The following is an 18,573-nucleotide window of genomic DNA, read 5'->3' as shown; positions in this document are numbered from 1 at the left end:
GGACAGGACAAGGAGATAATGGGCACAGAATGCCTCAGGGGAGGTTTGGATTGGATACTATGGAAAAACTGTCCATGGAAAAGGTGGTCAGTTATTGGGAAAAGGCTGCCCAGGGATTCTGAGTCCCCATCCCTCGAGGTGTTCAAGGAATGACTGGAAATGACAGTCACCGCTCCGGTCTATTGACAAGGCGGTGACAGTCACAGCTTGGACTCGATGATCTCGGATGTCTTTCCCAAGCCCAACCACCCCGTGACTGGGTGATCCCACGATTCTACGCCAACCCCGCCTCACCCCGCGCCCTCCTCCCAAACTTTAAGGTGAAAAAGCCGGGTTTCTTCTTTTTTTTTTTTTTTTTTTTTTTTTTTTTTTTTTTTTTTTTTTTTTTTATTTATTTGTGGTTGGTTGTTGTTCCATGTTCCATGCCCCTCACACTCCCCCCCGCCCTCACGAAATGGCGGCGGCGGGCGGGGCCGGCAGGGGGCGCTGCGGGCGCGGCCATGGCGGCTGCGCGGGGGGAGCTGAGGCGCCCGGCAGCCCCCGCGCGGCCCCGCCGCCATGGCCTTCACGTTCGCCGCCTTCTGCTACATGTTGGCGCTGCTGCTCACGGCCGCCCTCATCTTCTTCGCCATCTGGCATGTGAGTACCGGCACCGCCGAGTGTGGGGACTGCCCCGGGAACGGTCCTGCAGAGCCCTCAGGGCGTCCCCGAAACGCCGCCGAAGGAGCGGGGGAACCGCATCCGGAACCGCCCTGGGAGCGGGAATCGGCCTCTGCGGATAAAATGGGTTTTGTACGGGCGTGGAGTGGTTGGACAAGGGGCAGTGTCTTCCCGCTGGTAGAAGGCAGGGTTAGGTGGGGTGTTAGGAAGGAATTGTTTGTGAGGGTGGTGAAGCGCTGGCACAGGTGCCCAGAGAAGCTGCGGCTGCCCCTGGATCTCCCTGGGAGTGTCCAGGGCCAGGCTGGACAGGGCTTGGAGCAACGTGGGATAGGGGAAGGTGTCCCTGCCCATGGCAAGGGGTTGGAATTGGATAATTTTTCAGATCCTTTCCAACCGAAACCATCCCATGATTGTGTGATTTGCTCCTCGAGCGTGGCACTGGGAGAAGAGCCAACAGGACCCTGTCTGGGATGAGATGAGATGCTCTGAGGGAGGATGTGATGCTTGGCAGGACATTTATTGTGTGCAAGTGCCTTTTGTACTTCATGCTGCATCTTTGTCGTTATTTTTATGTCAAGAAAAAGACCGGTGTACTTTTTTTTTTAAAATCGATGCAGTTTTTGGAGGCATAACCTGCTCTATGTGATCCTCCTTTGACAGGGAAGTTGGACTGGATGGCATCCAGAGGTCCTTTCCAGTCCTAACAGTCCTGAGATTCTGGGATGTGTGTGGGGTCAGCATTTACCTGGACAATGAGGAATAATATCTGTTGGTTTTTAAGCTTGCTCTTGCTTTTTCTGAGTTAAGGAATGTCATGCCAGGTTCCTGCTGGCCACCAAGAGAGTCCTGGGTGAGGTTTGGGGTCTGCACAGCAAGCAGGATGGAAAACTGATATAGGAAATTCATTGCAGATGGGAAGATAAAAAGTTGGAGAGTAGTCAGAGGCTGTTGAATATCTGATGAAACTACTGCTTTTGTATTTGTAAAACCTGTTCCACATATGTGTTACCTGTGAGTTGATGTAGGCAGAGCTCAGGTGAAATTTTACTGACAGCAAAGGTAGCAGATCTCTGCCAAAATGCTACTTGTAATGGATAAAATACACAATTCATTCTGGTGAATCAAAACTCTCTCATTTTTTTCCATCTAGATTATAGCATTTGATGAACTGAAGACTGATTACAAGAACCCCATAGACCAGTGCAATACACTCAATCCTGTAAGTAGCACAGTGAACGTTTTGTTTTGCTAAATAAATACGTGTAAAGTGCTTATTTTTGGTGTTATCTTGATGCAATCAGCCTGGGCAATAGAATTGCATCTGGGTTGAGAAGCCCTCGCTGTTGGTAGAAGTTCTAGGGAGATTCTTTGTCTAATTCTTTACTTTCAAGTTGAATATTCTGACTGTTATTAATCTGATGGTGATCTTGTCAGCTGTCATACTAACATTCTTTCAATCTGCTTTCCACATTTTCGGCACAAAGACAGTTGAAAAGGTCAAAAAGATTAAAAGAGTCAAAATTGCATTAAAGGTGTGTACTGCTTTTCAGTTTCATGTTTTTGAACTTCCCTTTCATTTTGTTAGGAACATTTGTAATACTATTTAGCTGTTTTGTTTAGTCTGCCTGTTCATCTGCTTGTTACTTGTTCGGTGGGGTTTATAACAACCTCATGGGTTTCCATATTTTGTGCCAAACCAATTCTGCTTGCTTACCCAGCAACGTGGGGAAAACTGTTACATGCCTTTTTAGGTGCCAGAAAATGACTTCAGGCGTAAATAAATTGTGGTCTTCAAGCCAGATTTACTGAATTCAGATTAGAGGAGAATACCTGGGGTTTTTTTAAGCACTGACCAAGTCAGCTCTGATCTTTTTTTTGAGGATTGAGGTGAGTGGAAGGTGATAGTTGCTCTCCTCACTTCTGTGTTCCAGGATCAGGGGTGTGTCCCAGTGTCCTCTCTTGGATGCAGCTCTGACACTCCTTGGCTTAGGAAAAGAATTTGAGACAAACTATTTGCCTGCATCTCTTACAGGCCAGCAGCATCAGGGAGGCTTGTTAAAGAACACAGAGGTTGATCCTGCAGCATTTTGTGCATTTCTTATGGCTTTTTCCTTGTGTGTGTTTGTGCCCAGGCTGAGGGAGGATGCAGGGGCAGCACAGCAGCGTGGCCTGAGCTGTAGCTTTAGTGTGTTTTAAGGAAAATATGCAACAAAAAATAAATTTACTGTAATTGTGGGGGGGAAAAGAGCACAGCACACAAATTGAAGTGAATATTTCAGTGTGAGGAGGGGAGGAGGAGAGGAGGTTTGCTGCTAGGAGAGCTGTGCATCTAACAGTTTCCCTTGCTTGGTCTGTTCCAGTCATCTCTGCTGCAGTGTGGGAGAGGCCAACTCTCATTACATCGATGCATTATGACCTTACTGCAACCTTTGTAGTGTAAAAATGTGCATGTTTGACCAAATATTAACCTTCTGCTGCCCCATGTGCATGGAGTGTCCTTTTTACATGGCAGCTTTGCAAACTGAAAGTCTGAAATAACTAAATAACTTCATATTTGCTGTTCCTGAGGAGGCAGATCAGTCCCCAAAAGTGAAGTTGGGGCTCTTGAGGGGATCTAGTTCATGATGCTGGACAAACACACGAGTGTCTTGTTCTCCTGTACAAAGAACCAAAGATCCTGGTAGGAATTGAGGCACCTCAGTGGGAAGATTAGCCTAAAATAGTAACTCCTTAGTGCAGTGCTGACTCCTTCTCTTCCCTGCTCCTGTTATAGTCGTGTCTTTTCTCAGCAACCAGATCCATCCTCCCTCACTTGTGTGATAAATATGGTAGGCTCTGATGTAATTCATTTTTCTTTAGGACAAGCAGGGAGGATCAAGGTGGGGGAGATTGGAAAGAGGCAGGTATTCTGGTGTGTGGGAGTAGGGTTTAATAAACAAGAAAAACATATTTTGAGATGTGTAGGTAAATAAATACAGATTTTTCAGCCCTGCTGAAATCTGTCTGAGCAGGTGCCAAATGCATCGTGTGTTGGACAGGGTGGTTGTTGCTCTGCTGTAAATAATTGGCATATGTAAATGGTAAGTATGCAAAGAGGGATCTGGATGGAAATATTGACTTGAAACATTTTGTGTACAACAGCTGAATTTTGGTGGTGTTGATGCGAGTTTGCTTTGTTTGATATTCTCCACTTAGAGAATTAGAATGTTGTAGCAAAGTAGGTGGTGAGCCTGTTTGCTGGTAGCTTTTAGATTTCTTGGAAGGTATTTTTGGGTTTAAAAAAAAAGAAGAAAAAGGTTTAAAACCACTGAAACTTGGTGTAATCATCTCATGCAATGTTAATCCTGTATCATAAAAAGAGGACAGAGTGTGTTGTGTGTGTACATGCACACACACAGAGACAATTTAAACCTTTGGGTAAAAATGGGATGTTTTCCATGAGGAGAAGTTTTACTGGGCTGAGTTGAGAAGGCAGAAGCTTTACAGATCTGCTGCTTCTGCTCTGGAGCCAGGCTGGGAGAGCTGGGAATGTTCCCCTGGAGAAGGGAGGGCTCCAGGGAGAGCTCAGAGCCCCTGGCAGGGCCTGAAGGGGCTCCAGGAGAGCTGGAGAGGGACTGGGGACAAGGGATGGAGGGACAAGACACAGGGAATGGCTTCCCACTGCCAGAGGGCAGGGATGGATGGGAGATTGGGAAGGAATTCTTTGTCATGGGAGTGGTGAGGCTCTGGCACAGGGTGCCCAGAGAAGCCCCTGGATCCTGGAAGTGTCCAAAGCCAGGTTGGACAGGGTTTGGAACAACCTGGGATAGTGGAACTGGATGGTCTTTAAGGTCCCTCCCAACCCAAACCAATCTGATTTGTGTGATTCCTTCTGAACCTGGTAATAAAGCAGCAAATAGCAACACTTTGGGGTGACTTGTCTAAAACTTAACTCCTGTGTTGGGCGTGAGATTTCGCAGCTCTTTGCATGTTGTTTCCTCTCTGTACCCTCTCCATGTTGTTCTTATTAACAACACTAATCTACGCAGCATTCCATGCTTCCTGTGATTCCATAGTACCTGGTACTGAGCTCTGTGGGCTTCTGCTGGAAGCATGATGCTGTGGAGCATGCACAGTGGGAACCTGTGAGGGAGAAGTGCCCGATTCCCCCCAGAGTGTCTGTGCAGAGCAGCTGCTCCGTGCAGACCCGTGTGTGCCACCCCACGGGAATAATTTCGACTTTGAAAAGTTCTGGATCTGTGAAGGCTTAAAAAAAAAGCTGTAAAACAGGAAAACGCAAACGTCTTTTTGCCTATAAACCATTCTGCAGAGCATGTTTGCTGCTGATATTTCTCTGTTGCATGAGCAGAAATATCTCAGTGGCCTCTTCTGAGTGTCACACATTAAGCGTGGAATCTGTTGATTTAATAGAAGCAATAAAAAAATACTGATCTGACCATTAAATCTTATAAATTTTCCTCCTTGGTTTATGAAAATCATGTGAAAACAGCAAGGCACATAGTGCTGGTTGCTGCTTTCACCTTCCACAGTCTTGTTAGTGTTGGTTTTAAATAACATTTTTAAGCAATTGTGTGCCTCCAAAGTAGCTGAAATGCCACGTTTTGCTCTGTGTAATCGAAACTTCTAACTCACCTTTTTCTTTTCCAGCTTGTACTTCCAGAGTACCTCATCCATGCATTCTTCTGTGTCATGTTTCTCTGTGCAGCAGAGTGGCTCACACTGGGTCTCAATATGCCCTTGTTGGCTTATCATATTTGGAGGTAATTTTGGCAAGTCTGTTGTGCTCAGTGAATTTGTTACTCATTCTCCTGTTGCTGTCTTCCTGTCCAGTGGTCTGTGTCTTGGGGAAAACCCAGATGCTTTCTGGGAAAGTTCAGGTCATGGCTGTATACAATAAGAACCATCACCTGGCTTTCTCAGGTGTTTTAATTTTTTATTCTCTTGTGCTGTGCCAGAATTGAGTTGTGTGTGTTAAAGTCACTGACATCTCAGAGGTGCGCTGAGACAATTCCCAGTGTGGAATGCCAGTGGGAATGGCAATTCCATTCTCCTCTCCCATTCTGTGAGACATGGGAATTGAGTTTCTTCTCTGTAAAGGATGTTGTTACTCCTTGTCTCAGTTGCATTCCCTGGTGGGTGGGGGCAGGACCCACGTTTCCCTTTGCTGTCCCCCACACCTGCCTGTGCCTCGTTGCAGGTACATGAGCAGACCCGTGATGAGCGGCCCGGGGCTCTACGATCCAACCACCATCATGAATGCAGATATTTTAGCCTATTGCCAGAAAGAAGGATGGTGCAAACTAGCGTTTTACCTTCTATCTTTTTTTTACTACCTATATGGGTAAGTTTTCCCCTTCGGTCTGAAGTTTTGGCTCAGTGCAGAGAGAAATGCTGTTCATGTTCCTTCCTGTGCTGGGAAGGAGCCTGTGAGGGCTGGACAGGGACTTTGGACAAGGGTGTGCAGTGATAGGACACAGGGAATGGCTTCCCACTGCCAGAGTTAGATGGGATATTGGAAAGGAATTCTTCCTTGTGAGAGTGGGGAGGCCATGGCACAGGGTGCCCAGAGAAGCTGTGACTGCCCTATCCCTAGAAATGTTCCAGGCCAAGTTGGAGGGGACTTGGAGCAACCTGGCCTAGCCAAAGGTCTCCCAGCCCATTGCAGGGGTTGGAATGAGATGATCTATAAGGTCCTTCCAACTCATACATAACATGCTGGGAATCTGTATGATCATCTCCAGCGCCAACTTTCCTGTAAAAGAATCCACATTCACTACTGGATTCTGCTTTAAAACACAGATCCTAATTTGGTCAGAATTACTATTTTTAATCTCTGTTCCATGACTATAGACTAAAAAGGTCCAAACTTTTCTTCTGTTTAGCATAATACAGTAAGTCCCAGAGTATTTTAATTAAGAAGCTGAAACATTGTTTTCAGAGGAAAGTTTTTGATGTAAATGTGATTTTATTGAAGTCAAAAGTAGAAGAGTTGTGTTAAATCTTCAGTCACAATCCATGTATCTCACATGGGCCTGTTCCTTATAATATACACTGTTGTAATTAAATGTGTAACGCTAATCAAAATTATGCATCTTAATATTTTTTCTTTTCTTTTGCAGCATGATTTATGTTCTGGTGAGCTCTTAAGAAGACATTCAGCAAGCTTTGTTCCAGTTAAGTGCATGCAAAAGCCACAAAAAAACATGGATTCTTTACAACAAGAACCTCTGACCAAGATTAAATCCGGAACCTGATGTTCACAATTGAGTTAGAAAACAATGCCTCCCCTATTTTTAAAAATATTTCCACATTTTATACTTGTGGAAAGACTGTTTTCTTATATTTTACTGGGATGCTGAAATTAATGAATTATGTGTAAATTAATATAAAGATGACTGGGGTTTGAAAAGTTTTGACTTTGCACTCCATAAGGAACAGCCATAACCTTTGAGTAGGTGTTGGTTACTACTAGCCTTAGTACTCTAGGGATTTGCTGTAGGATGGGCTTTGTAGTGGCTCACTTGGACTTGTGTATCCCACTCTTTTCTCTAAATCAGCCCTGGCTCCAAGTGCTTGGGAACGACTGGAATGTTCTGTGTATTGCCCATAGGTGACTTTGGTCTTAGGATATTAATTCATGGACACAAACGCAAAAATAGTTCTATTTTGGTTTGGTTTTTTTTATTATTATTATCTGGATAATCTTCCCCCTGTATGTGCATGGTCCAGAGCCTTCTGTATCTTCTCCAAACATGAACCCTGCTTTAATCTCCAGCCTGTGTCACTGTGGTCGGAGAAGCTGAATTGTCCATCAAGGAATGAATTTAAATGGTTTTTGGTTGTTTTTTTTAATGTCTGTGCTGTCTGATTAAAATGGACAAACCTCCAACATTTATCAAGTCCAATGATGAAAACACTCTTGGGTTTAAGAGTAGTAAATACTACAGACTTTTTCAAAGCAGAAAGTGAGATTGTGAAACTGCCCCGCTGTTCCTTAGTGCAATAAATGATAATAAAAAACAAATCTCAAATTCAGCAACACTTCTTTTTATGTGGTGCCTTTTGTTTTGTTTTTAAATTCAACAGATCCTCATTGTGTTCATCAGTTGTTTTACAGTGGATAATTGCATTCCCTTTAAAAATAGAACATGGAATCTTTACCTCTGGAAAAGGGAAGCTCAGATTTCCTGCTTTTTTTTCCTAAAGTTAAATAGTAGATGGGCAGGGGGAGATGTTTCAGATAAATATTACATTGTAAATTGTGACTGTGAACAGCTGCCTAATTTACAAGTAATAATTAGAGATCTTTTTCATTTACCTGTGCTGGAGAACAACGCAGAGTTTCCCCGTTCTAGTAAAACTTTTTTTTTTTTGCATAAATTGTGTGTTTGTTCACTTTGGGTCTCTTGGGTGTTAGGGGCAATAAAAGTATGAATGGCTGCACTGGGTTCCACCAGAAATTGAGATATTCCAACACGGGTGTGTGGGGCAGTGGCAATGGCTGGGGAAAGGAATCTGAAACAGGGCAGGTGTTGAGTATCTGCCTGAAGAGTGAGAAGTTTGGAAATTTGTGTGTTACAGATGGGCTTTGGCATTTTAAAAAGCTCTGGATGGCTTTTCTGCCATCAGTTCAGTTGTTTTTTGAGCACTTTTGTAGCCTGGTCTGAAAGATCACAGAATACCAGAGCAGTTCGTGTTGGATTGGACATTAAATTAAAACCCATCTCATTCCACCCCCTGCCATGGGCAGGGACACCTTCCCCTGTCCCAGATTTCTCCATGCCCCGTCCAGTCTGGCCTTGGACACTTCCAGGGATCCAGGGGCAGCCACAGCTTCTCTGGGCAATCCTGACAGTGAGTTCTGCTGTGGAATTGCTGTGTGTGAAAAAGAGGCATTTAGTTCTGCCAGACTTCACCTAGTGACCCGACACTCTTATTTTTTACGACATGGTGAAAATGTCTCCCTTTCCATTTTATTTGTGCTGAGTATGAATGAACAGACTTGACTCATGTCATCTGTCAGAGGGGCTAAGTGTGATCTCTGCTTGGAAGTCCTTCCACATGGTTTGGGACTGTCCTTTTTCCTCCACAACTTTCCCCTTTTCTATGCTATTATCACACAAAGTTTGGGTTCCCAGGGGATGGGGAGTGATAGTTTCTAGGGTTTATTTTATATACTGGGGTTAAGAGAATTCAGGCTGTGGTAACTCCAAATTTTTCTTTCCTAAGTAATAATAGTCCTGACAGCTTATTGCTGTGTACATAAAATTGTTTTTCTCACATTTCCTTGGATTTATTGAGCATTTCCCATGCCTCTACTGCTCAAGCCTTCAGCATTCCATTATTACTTTTTTCCTTGTGCAACCATAATTTTTAGCTTTTCACAGCACAATTTTTGAAAGGCTTTTTTTGGAAACTCATGAATATTGTTCCTGTTGGATCATTTTTATTTTTCTGCTGCTTGGCTCTTCCAGAGATGTAAGAGATGACTTCAGCCTGTGGAAGCAAAGCTCATTAAACCTTTCTTATGTTTGTATATTTATTAATCCATTATGGAAACAAGACTGGCTACAAGGAGTGGCCCTTGTGTGATGCCTTGCTGAAATACCAAGCCTTTGGCATTCCAAATGTGGATCTGATCATTGTTTTTGGGAGTTCCAGGAGGAAAAAAGATTATGGAGAAAATAAAGAAAACATTTCTCTTGCCCTCAGCAAGCTTCCTGCTAAGTAATGTGATAAATATTTAATATCTGAAAACCATTAGTTGCAAGGATTAAGTACTGAAGCACATTTGGGGCAGGGTATTTGCTGTAAATGATTCTGTGTTGTGGAAACTGCTAAAGTTCCTGTTGTTTGCCATAAGAGTGGGAAGGGAATGGCAGTAAACACTAATTAATCTGCAGAAATCACCTTTGTGCTCGAAGTTCAAATGTTAAAAGATAAATTCTGAAGTTCACAAAGCAGGGACTTGTTCAACTCCAGCCCCCTGGTGCTGTCTGGAGTCTTGTCCCAACTTTTGACTTGAGAATGTCCTGAACTTTATCAAAATCCTGAACTTTATCAAAAGCCAGGAGCTGTTTCATCTTGCTTTTATGAATGGAAATAGTGAAACAGGAGGGCTGAGGATGTTAGAGGACTGTTCCTGTTGTGAGATGCTCCCAGCCCACAGCTGACTGTTTACTCTCAGTGGCGGCAGCAGGGCTGTGCCAGCTCACCCACGCAGCTGCAGCACTGTAAACCTGCCACAGTCACCTACAACCCCCTGCTGGGTTTGTCACAGCTTTTTGGTACAACACCTCCTGCTTTTGGAACGAGGAGACTCCTTCCCAAATACCCCTCAACACATTGTGCACAACTGTGACATTTCCAAATGAGTTGTTACAAGCTCCTAAGGGGTGAGTGCTCCAGCTTGACTTGACTTTGCTTTGCAGCAGAGCTGAGGGTGTGAGGGTGTTTTTAAACAGCTCCAGAGATGCAATTTCTATCCAGCTCCATTATCCCAGCAGAACAGCAATGGACACAAACACACTTGTACATGTATTTTTCAGGCAGTGAGTATTAAAGTCACCAAAGAGAGGAAGTTCTACACGTTCTCTGGGATTTCCTTCCCCATCCCAATACTTCACACATGGATTTGGAAGGCAGCAGCTGTGACACACAGGCAGTAGCACTGAGGAAAGGTCAGCAGAGAGTTGTTGTGTCCAGGAGTTTTGCACACAAAGGTGCCCGTGGCAGGATCAGCTACCGCGATGCCGATCTCAGCGCCGTGTCCTCCGTCGCCAGGTGCGCAGCCAAGTTCTCCCGGAAGTCATGGAGGAAATTGTACTGCTGGAAAGGCACAACAGGGCTGCACTCAGTGCTCTCTGCTTTAACAAGAGGCACCACCTGTCTTAAAAAGCTGTTTGATACCCCTGGATGAAAACTGCACCCCCTGGTCTGTTTGTTCTTCCTGTGCTTACTCCGCATCCTCTGGGATTTTCCACTGTCAGACACAGATTCCATGGATTCCTGTGGTTCCCCATAATGGCCACAGGTGATGCATCACCCCAAGGTAATGCAAAACATGGTCCTCAGAGGTGGGAGTTGACTGAATTCAAAGCTGTTTTATTTTGAATCATGAAATCATATAGGTTGGAAAATCTCTCTAAGGTCTTTGAGTCCAACGATTCCCCCAGCACTCTAAGGCCACAACCACCCCACATCCCCAAGTGCATCCACAAGGCTTTTCAATCCCTCCAGGAATGGGGATTCCACCACGGCCATGGGCAGCTGTGCCAGTGCTGGACAACCCTTTCAGTGTAGAAATTTTCCCTATTATCCAACTTAAACCTTTTCTGGCACAACTTCTCCTCTTGTCCAGTCACCAGTTTCCTAGGAGAAGCTGTTTCTTGAAAGCAGGAACAGCTCAAACCCCAGAGAGCAGCTCTGGAAAGACAGAGGCATCTCTCTGGGAGGTGAAGGAGGGGACTGGCTGAGCTCTGGCTGCTGTTTGGACCCCTGTTTTACCTGCTGCAGCCCCATTACCTTGATGGTCTGTATGGCCCCTGATCCTCTCAGGTTCCTGAGGCTCTCTATCACCTGCTGAGGTGCCAGGGTGTCCGAAAGCTGGAGCAGGAGACAGGCAGCCACTGTAAGGGAAAGTATTTACACCTGAATGCTGCTGACTGCACACAGCCACTGATTTGTCCCATGAAAACCACCCTGGCAAAACTATCTGGGTCCCAGAGCTCTTGGATCTATTGCAGAATCTTATTTCTGGGCACTGGCCCCTCTGTCTGCTGCTCCTGCCTAAGCCTGTGGGCTTTGGAAATAGGTGAAAACCTTCCCACTATTTTCCCAGCAGCTTCTGGGATGCAATTCCTAGGCTTTTCAGGAATGAGTGCCAGTACACCCAGTTAATTCCCCTTTGTGTCTTCTGGCCATATCACCACCCCTTCCTTCTGGGAACACACAGTAACTAACGCTCCCCAAAGCTTTAAGGGACAACACTGCAATGGAGACAGTTGCAGAAGAATTGGTTCATGTCCTTTCTCTTAACCAGGCTGCTCCTGGTAGTGGCAGTTTGGATTGCATCCACAGTGAAGCTTCCAGCAGGATTTGGCTCCATGGGTTTGTGGGATGGGTTGGTCAGGCATGGAGACAAACTCTTACCGAGACATGAGCGTCCGAGGCCGCCGTAACAGCTGGAGGAGAGAAAACATCTGGCTGTAATGAGCTGTAGCAAACTGCAGCACCCCCAGAGATCCCCCCAACACATAAATACATGGACACAGTTCTTGCCTTAATATAATCAAGAGGAGCAGTGCTACAAGAAAGTCAGAACAAGAATTTATCCATATTTTCTGTATTCTATTTCTATATCTACAGGTATCAATCCTGTTTATTCTCCAGAGCTTCTGTGTCTTTCCATGGAAACTTCAATTTTAAAGTTTCCCTTCATTCCTGGTAATAGTCCCAAAGGCACAGGAGGACAGGAAACAGCATGAGGATGGACAACCTCAAATTTCTTGAAATCATACTCCAGATGAAGGGTTTGAGGACAAGTGTGAGGAGAGCAGCAGGAACACCAAGGACTCAGTGGATGTCTGGACAGGAAGCTGTCAGTGGGATTATTCAGGGAACATGGAATTTAGAAAGCTCTTCCCCCTTTCTTCTGAGCTCAACTAAATAAATTCCTTTAAACACATTCATGGAAATTAGGAGTGAATTTTGCACTGCTGGAATCCACTGAGTCCCTGATAAGTAGTCCAGGGGTGTGTTTATAGAATCATAGAGTGGTTTGGGTTGGAAGGGACCTTAAAGTCACTTCATTCCATCCCCTGCCATGGGCAGGGACACCTTCCACTGGATCAGGTTGTTCCAAGCTCCATCCAGCCTGGCCTGGAACACTTCCACGGATGGGACAGTCACAAACTCTGACAAAGAAGTGTTTTAGCTCCCAACTGATCCTGTACACCTGACATCCAGGTAGGCTGGGAGCAAGGAGCCCTGTGGTGCTACTCAAAACACACTTTAAAACTCTTGCTGGACAGAGCAAGGGGAAATGGGACATTCTCATCTTGAAATGGGACATTCTGATCTTCTGAAAGGAAGAATTCTCTTCCAATAGCTGCAGGAGGAGGAACAACTAGACTTCACAGCATGAACTAACCCTAAAGAATACAACTGCCTTTTCATATCATTCTGTTTCCCCTGCTCATACATCTCCAGATATATGAGCATCGTTTACAGGAATGTGTGGTGATGAGGAGGCAGCCAGAACCTACTGTATCATTGTTTTCCGCTTATTTTCCAGGCAGGTTCTGAGCTCTTCCAGGATCTTGCAGCAGGTGGCAATGTCGGGAGCATTCCCATCGGGAATGGGGTGGTGGTGCACACACATCCCGTGCTGCTGGTAGGAGTCGATCAGGTTTGGGACTCGGTATTTGGAGAGCTCTCCTCTGGTACAGAGCACAAAGATATCCTGGATCCCACAGCTCTTCAGTTCTCCTGCCAACAGATTAAGACACTTGCAAATAAACAAAAGACTATTAAGATTAAGGATAAACAGATAAGCACCTTGGTCCTGAGTCTCTTGTTTAATCTTTGGGGCTAAGACAACAGGAGTGAGCAATTTTGGTTTGAGCACTCTTTATCTCCCACATTTCCCTTCAGGTAATCCAGGAGAGGAATTTTCTCAGTGCAGAGGGAATCCTGAGAGAAGCCTCACTGGAGAGCACATCAGCACTCAGGACAGCCAGTTATCCACTTAAGTATATTTCTGTCCCATCTCCAGTTAAAATCACAGAATCCCAGGATGGTTTGGGTTGGAAGGGACCTTAAAGCCCATCTTGTCCATCTTCCCCTATCCCAGGCTGCTCCAAGCCCTGTCCAGCCTGGCCTTGGACACTTCCAGGGATCCAGGGGCAGCCACAGCTTCTCTGGGCAATCTGTGCCAGGGCCTCCCCACCTTCACACCCAAGATTTCCTTCCTAAGCTTGGCTCACCCAAACACTGTGAGTATTTGCTCTTAGTCTCTGCTCTTTAGTGCTTACAGTGAATAGTCAGCACAGATCTTTACATAATTCCATCTTTTCTATCCCAATTTTCACTTTTCTCTGGGAGAAAGAATTGTAATTCTTCTTGATCCCAGCTACTCTGAAGGTGCCTCATGGGTGCTGTACAGCTCCTGCCTGGACATATCCTATTTATTCCATAGTCATGGAATATTCCTGGGATTGCCCTGGACACAAAGAAGACTCACCTATATCTTTCTGAAGATTTCTTCTGACATCCTTAAACCTGCAACCTGAATGAACAACAGTTATCACTCCAGGTGAGTGACATTTATGGGGTGGCTCCTGCAGCAGCAGAACAGAGCCCAGGCAGCCTCCCCCCAAAAACAAAACAAGCAACAAATAAACGCCCTGAATAAAACACAGATCTTGTTTTTGCAAGTAGATCCCTGGCTCTGAAGACAGTTTAAACACCATTATCTGCTTAATACTGTAATGTAATAGGATTAAAGAAAGAAATCTGCCCAAGGTTTTAAGGTGCTTTGTGTTTCCCAGATGAAAAGTTTTGGATATTTTAAGTCAGGATACAGCATAAAATCCCCCCAACAAAACACACACACAAAAAAATCATCCAACAAATAAAAGGGCTGAAAAAAGATCACTTGAGAGTTCAGTATAGATTCACCATGGCTGCAGTTTTGGTAGTTAAAAATACAACCAAAGTTTATATGTTTATTTTATGACTTTAATAAATGTGATCTTGCATTAAGATTGTTCTCTAGATTAGTTTTGGTGTTTCCAAAACATGTATTCCAGGGGTAGATTACAAAAGGAGTCAGCCACAACACAGAATTTTGGGGTAGAAGGTGTTACCCCTCTTCAGCTTTCAAATACACCTGCAAATTTCAGTGAATGCCTCTTACCTGGAAGGGAACATAATCCCAGGAACTCTGAAGAGTAGAGAGGAGACAAAGACAACCTATCAGAAAATAAAAAGTAAAAGAAATAAAAATCAGAAGGGAAGATTCCAATTATTTAAATATATAAATATCTTTTGAGGGGGTGTCAAGAGGGTGGGGCCAGACCCTTTCACCAGTGTCTGGTGGGGGGATGAGGAGAAACAGGCACAAAATGAAATATGGGAAGTGAATATGAGGAAAAAATGTTACTTTGAGGGTGACAAAAGGTTTGGGTTGGAAGGAACCTTAAAGATCACTGACAGTTCCCCAGCACCACCCCCAGCCTGGAAAGTCACCAGAGCCCGGCTCGGGTTTCCCTTGCCAAGAGAAAACCCTCTTGTTTCTCAGGATAGGGATTTAACACCGTTTCCTCAGGGAAAGGCTCCCGCGCGTGTCGCCTCACCAGGAGATGTGCAGCGGGCTCGCCTCCTCCTCGGCGGCCTCATCGTCTGAGGAGGCGAAGCCGTCGGCTGGAGCCGCAGCGGGCTGCGGGGAGAGCGGGGGGCTCACCGTGGGGCCGGGAGCCTCGGCGGTATCAGGACCCCGGTCCCGATCCCGATCCCGGTCCCGGTCCCGGTCCCGATCCCGATCCCGGTCCCTCAGCGGTTTCACCATGGCGCCACTCCCCGCCACCGCCCGTTCAAATTGGCCCCGCCCACCGGCCCATCGCCCAATAGAAAGCTGCGGCTCACTGGGCGTCTTCCCCCCGGCTTTATGAGAGGAGCACTCTGATTGGTGAGTAGCGACAGGGGGAGGTTTTAATATGCAAACAGCTGTGGCGATCTCTGCGCTGATTGGGTGAGGCGGGGAGGCGGGAAGGGGCGGTCTCGAGCTCTGGGGGCGGGGCTTCGTGAGGGCTCCGGGCTTCGTGAGGGCTCCGGGCTCCGTGAGGGCTCCGGGCGGGGGCGCGGGGGGAATCCCCCTCCTCTAATTTAATTTTAAATCTCTCGTGGGGGTGTGTTCATAACTATCGTATTCCCGGTGGTTCTTAGAAGTGATAGGGCAAGGAGGAATGAATTCACAAAGATACACGGCAGGGTTAGATGGGCTATTGGCAAGAAAACTCTTCCTTGTGAGGGTGCTGAGGCCCTGGCACAGGTTGCCCAGAGAATCAGTGGCTGCCCCATCCCTGGCAAAGCTCTAAGATCGGCTTCGACAGAGCTTGGAGGAACTTGCTCTAATAGAAGGTGCCTTCCGATGGCAGAGGGTGGAACTAGATGGGCTTTAAATTCCCTTTCAACCCAAAAGATTCCGTGGTTCCATGATAAAACATGGAGATGGATGTGAGCCTTCCCTCACAGAATATGCAAGAGCAGGGATGGTCATGAGCAGGTGCATTATGGAGGTGTTGGGTGGTCAATTCTGTGTGCAGAGACCACAGGACTTTCTAACAGTGCAAAATGAGCCATTTCTGCTGTTTTTAAGCCATGAACTTGAAGTCAAATATTCTTGTCATGGTGCTGCTTTCAATCGTGGTGTAAAACTAGTTTTTTAAGGCTCTTGTGTGGAGTTTTTATGTGAACATAACGAGCATGAAGGGTCGTTCCAGTGAGGAAAAAATACTTTTGGCTCCCTCTCTTTAAGGGCTGTGCTTAGGGCATTCCAATAGATCTCTTTTTGCAGAATTTCTGGTTTATTCTGTGACTAACTCTGGCCATTATTCAAGCAGAGGAAACACATAAATTAACAGTGTGGGATTTTGTTTTTTAAAATTGTATTAAGGCATTTCTACAGCTTGTGTTTAGACACACATAAAGCCAAGCTGTGAAGGATCCAGGCACAAACAGTGAATTTTGGCATCATTTATAGGATAATGCCGTGGAGATTTCCAAAGATGTTCCAAGTCAAAGGAATGGCTGGGCACAAGTGGTTTGAGCTTGGGGGAATTCCCAGCAGGACCAGTGCAAGGTCTCCAGGTGTGGAGATTTTAAAATTTTAGTCCTACATTAGGAACTTTGGTTCCACAGCTGGAAGTTTTATAGAAACCTGCCTGAGAAGGATTGTAGGAGCAAATTGCTTGAAATGGCAGGATTTAGGGTGGGTTCAGGGAATGAAGAAACAGATGATGAGAGGATCAAGGAGAAAAGGAATTTATTAAAACTCAGAATACGATAGCAGAGGTACAAAAATTACATTACTGAGCATAATGGGGAATTAAAACAATCCAGATGTTGCAGACTGTGATGAACTATGGGAAGAAATTCATCCCAAGGATTGAGGCAATGTGAGGACAGGCAGTCCCTGTAGCTGCAAACATGATTTTAATAACTCAGGAAAGGCACAAAGGAGCAGGTGTGTTGTTTGCTTTTGTTTTTAGCTGTGGTCCCATTAGATATTATGTACAACACTTGTACTCTGATCGAAGTGTGAAATTTGCTGTATTTTTTCCTCCCTTGTGATTGATTCTTGCCTATTCAGGAGGAAGTTATTGCAGACTTGAACTCTGGGGATTGCAGATTTATGGAAGCAGCAGCGTGGGGCTGATAAATAAATATAAAAAGAGCAACAATGGTAATGCACTTTTCTTTGAAAAGATCAAAAGAATTCTCAGTAATTTGGGTGCCTTCATGTAGTGGAAATCATAATGGTATTGCACAGGATCTAAAATGGTGATAATGGCCGTGGCAGAAATAAATAGGGATAGTAAGTGTGAAATTTCAGCTAGATATAGGAAAAAGGTTGGGAAAAAGCACCCCAAATCCAGACATGGGGAAGTCCTGTGAGTTTCCTTATGACCCTTGGCATCTTCCAGAATTAAATGGCAAATATTGTTTTTATTGGCTGATTACTGATCAGGGTAGTCTGTTTATTTGTTAAATTGAGGTGTTGCCCAGCACATCAAATTGGGATGTGCTAAAGCTTGTTTGTTGTGTTTTTTGTAGCAAAGATTAGTTTTCTGCCAGAAAGTGTCCTTTTGACTTATAAAAAGGAGAGCCTCAACATCAAGGCTTTACATTCTGGAACTCTTTGTCAGTTCACAGACTGGAGGCATGTGTGAAGTGGATCAAAATAGTCTCAGACATAGCTCAAAATATTGAATTTGGAAGATGTAATTGGTGAAAGGTGTGATTTAATCATAATTTTAAAATTTTAATTGGGTTTTTAGATAATTGGCTGGGCCAGGAGCTGCTGTCAGATGTTCCTCTGGGTACACCTGGCTCTTGTGTCTGCCTGCACCAACCAAAGTGAAGAGCTTTATATCCCAAGTTCATAACTTTTCATACCAGTAAAATGTTGAAATTCCAACTGCCAGACAAATACTGAGCCTAACCTGGTTTTGCTGTCCCTGGGTCATGGGGACAGTGTATTGTCCCTCATCCCTGGGGACAGTGGCATCTTCTGTCTGCCATTCAGCACTCAGGTTTCATGGATGAAATAAATAATGGATTCACATCAGGTAAAAGCTTGGAGTGGACGTGAATGTGTGGCAGAGACAGCCAGGGGAGTGGTGTGAAACGAGGAGTGGAGGAGATTGGAGGTACATCCTCCTAGGGAAAGATAAACCTCCAATAAACAAGCTCTATAGATGTGATCTTTCCTTGCAAGGAGATAAGATCAGGTCTGAAATGTCCAAATCATCAAAATAATTTGAAGAACATTGATAACTGATAACTCCAGACAGTAATCTGTGATGCCAAAGACGTGTCACTTCTCATTTTATATCTCAGTTTCTGGAATTTTAGTAAACCTAATTAATTAATGTTTTGTCCCAGGTCTCTTTGGGAGCCTTCCACCAGTCATATCACCACATCTCACCAGGAATTGTTTTATTTTTCCAAATTGTTGTTTATGGAGGGTAAAAAATAACAGGTGGAACAGAGTTTCAAGATTTTCAAGCATCTTCTCTTTTTTTCCTCTCCTTCCCTTTCAATTGTATGTTTGTAGAAAATGGAATCCCTATGTTATCACCACTCAGCAATGAGGATATGAATGGAAAGTTCGTGTTATGTGAAATAAAA

The 18,573-nt window shown here is 44.9% G+C and overlaps 2 protein-coding genes across 2 annotated transcripts; one reads left to right on the top strand and one right to left on the bottom strand.

Moving 5' to 3' along the window:
• Positions 1-502: 502 nt before the first annotated feature.
• On the top strand, positions 503-7,695 carry CNIH1 (cornichon family member 1). Its single transcript, XM_083863175.1, has 5 exons — positions 503-639; positions 1,811-1,879; positions 5,308-5,420; positions 5,858-6,001; positions 6,780-7,695. The coding sequence occupies exons 1-5, from the start codon at positions 559-561 to the stop codon at positions 6,805-6,807; spliced, it is 435 nt and encodes a 144-aa protein (XP_083719301.1). The 5' UTR covers positions 503-558; the 3' UTR covers positions 6,808-7,695.
• A 2,706-nt stretch (positions 7,696-10,401) lies between these two features.
• CDKN3 (cyclin dependent kinase inhibitor 3) lies at positions 10,402-15,229 on the bottom strand (the record flags this gene model as incomplete). Its single annotated transcript, XM_083863955.1, has 7 exons — positions 10,402-10,488; positions 11,185-11,288; positions 11,812-11,843; positions 12,927-13,149; positions 13,904-13,948; positions 14,579-14,634; positions 15,018-15,229. The coding sequence occupies 7 exons, from the start codon at positions 15,227-15,229 to the stop codon at positions 10,402-10,404; spliced, it is 759 nt and encodes a 252-aa protein (XP_083720081.1).
• Between the last annotated feature and the right edge of the window lie 3,344 nt (positions 15,230-18,573).

This window comes from Zosterops lateralis (assembly GCF_965231275.1).
Source record: "Zosterops lateralis genome assembly, chromosome: 6".
Lineage (NCBI taxonomy): Eukaryota > Metazoa > Chordata > Aves > Passeriformes > Zosteropidae > Zosterops > Zosterops lateralis.
This window is presented reverse-complemented; position numbering and strand designations above follow the sequence as displayed.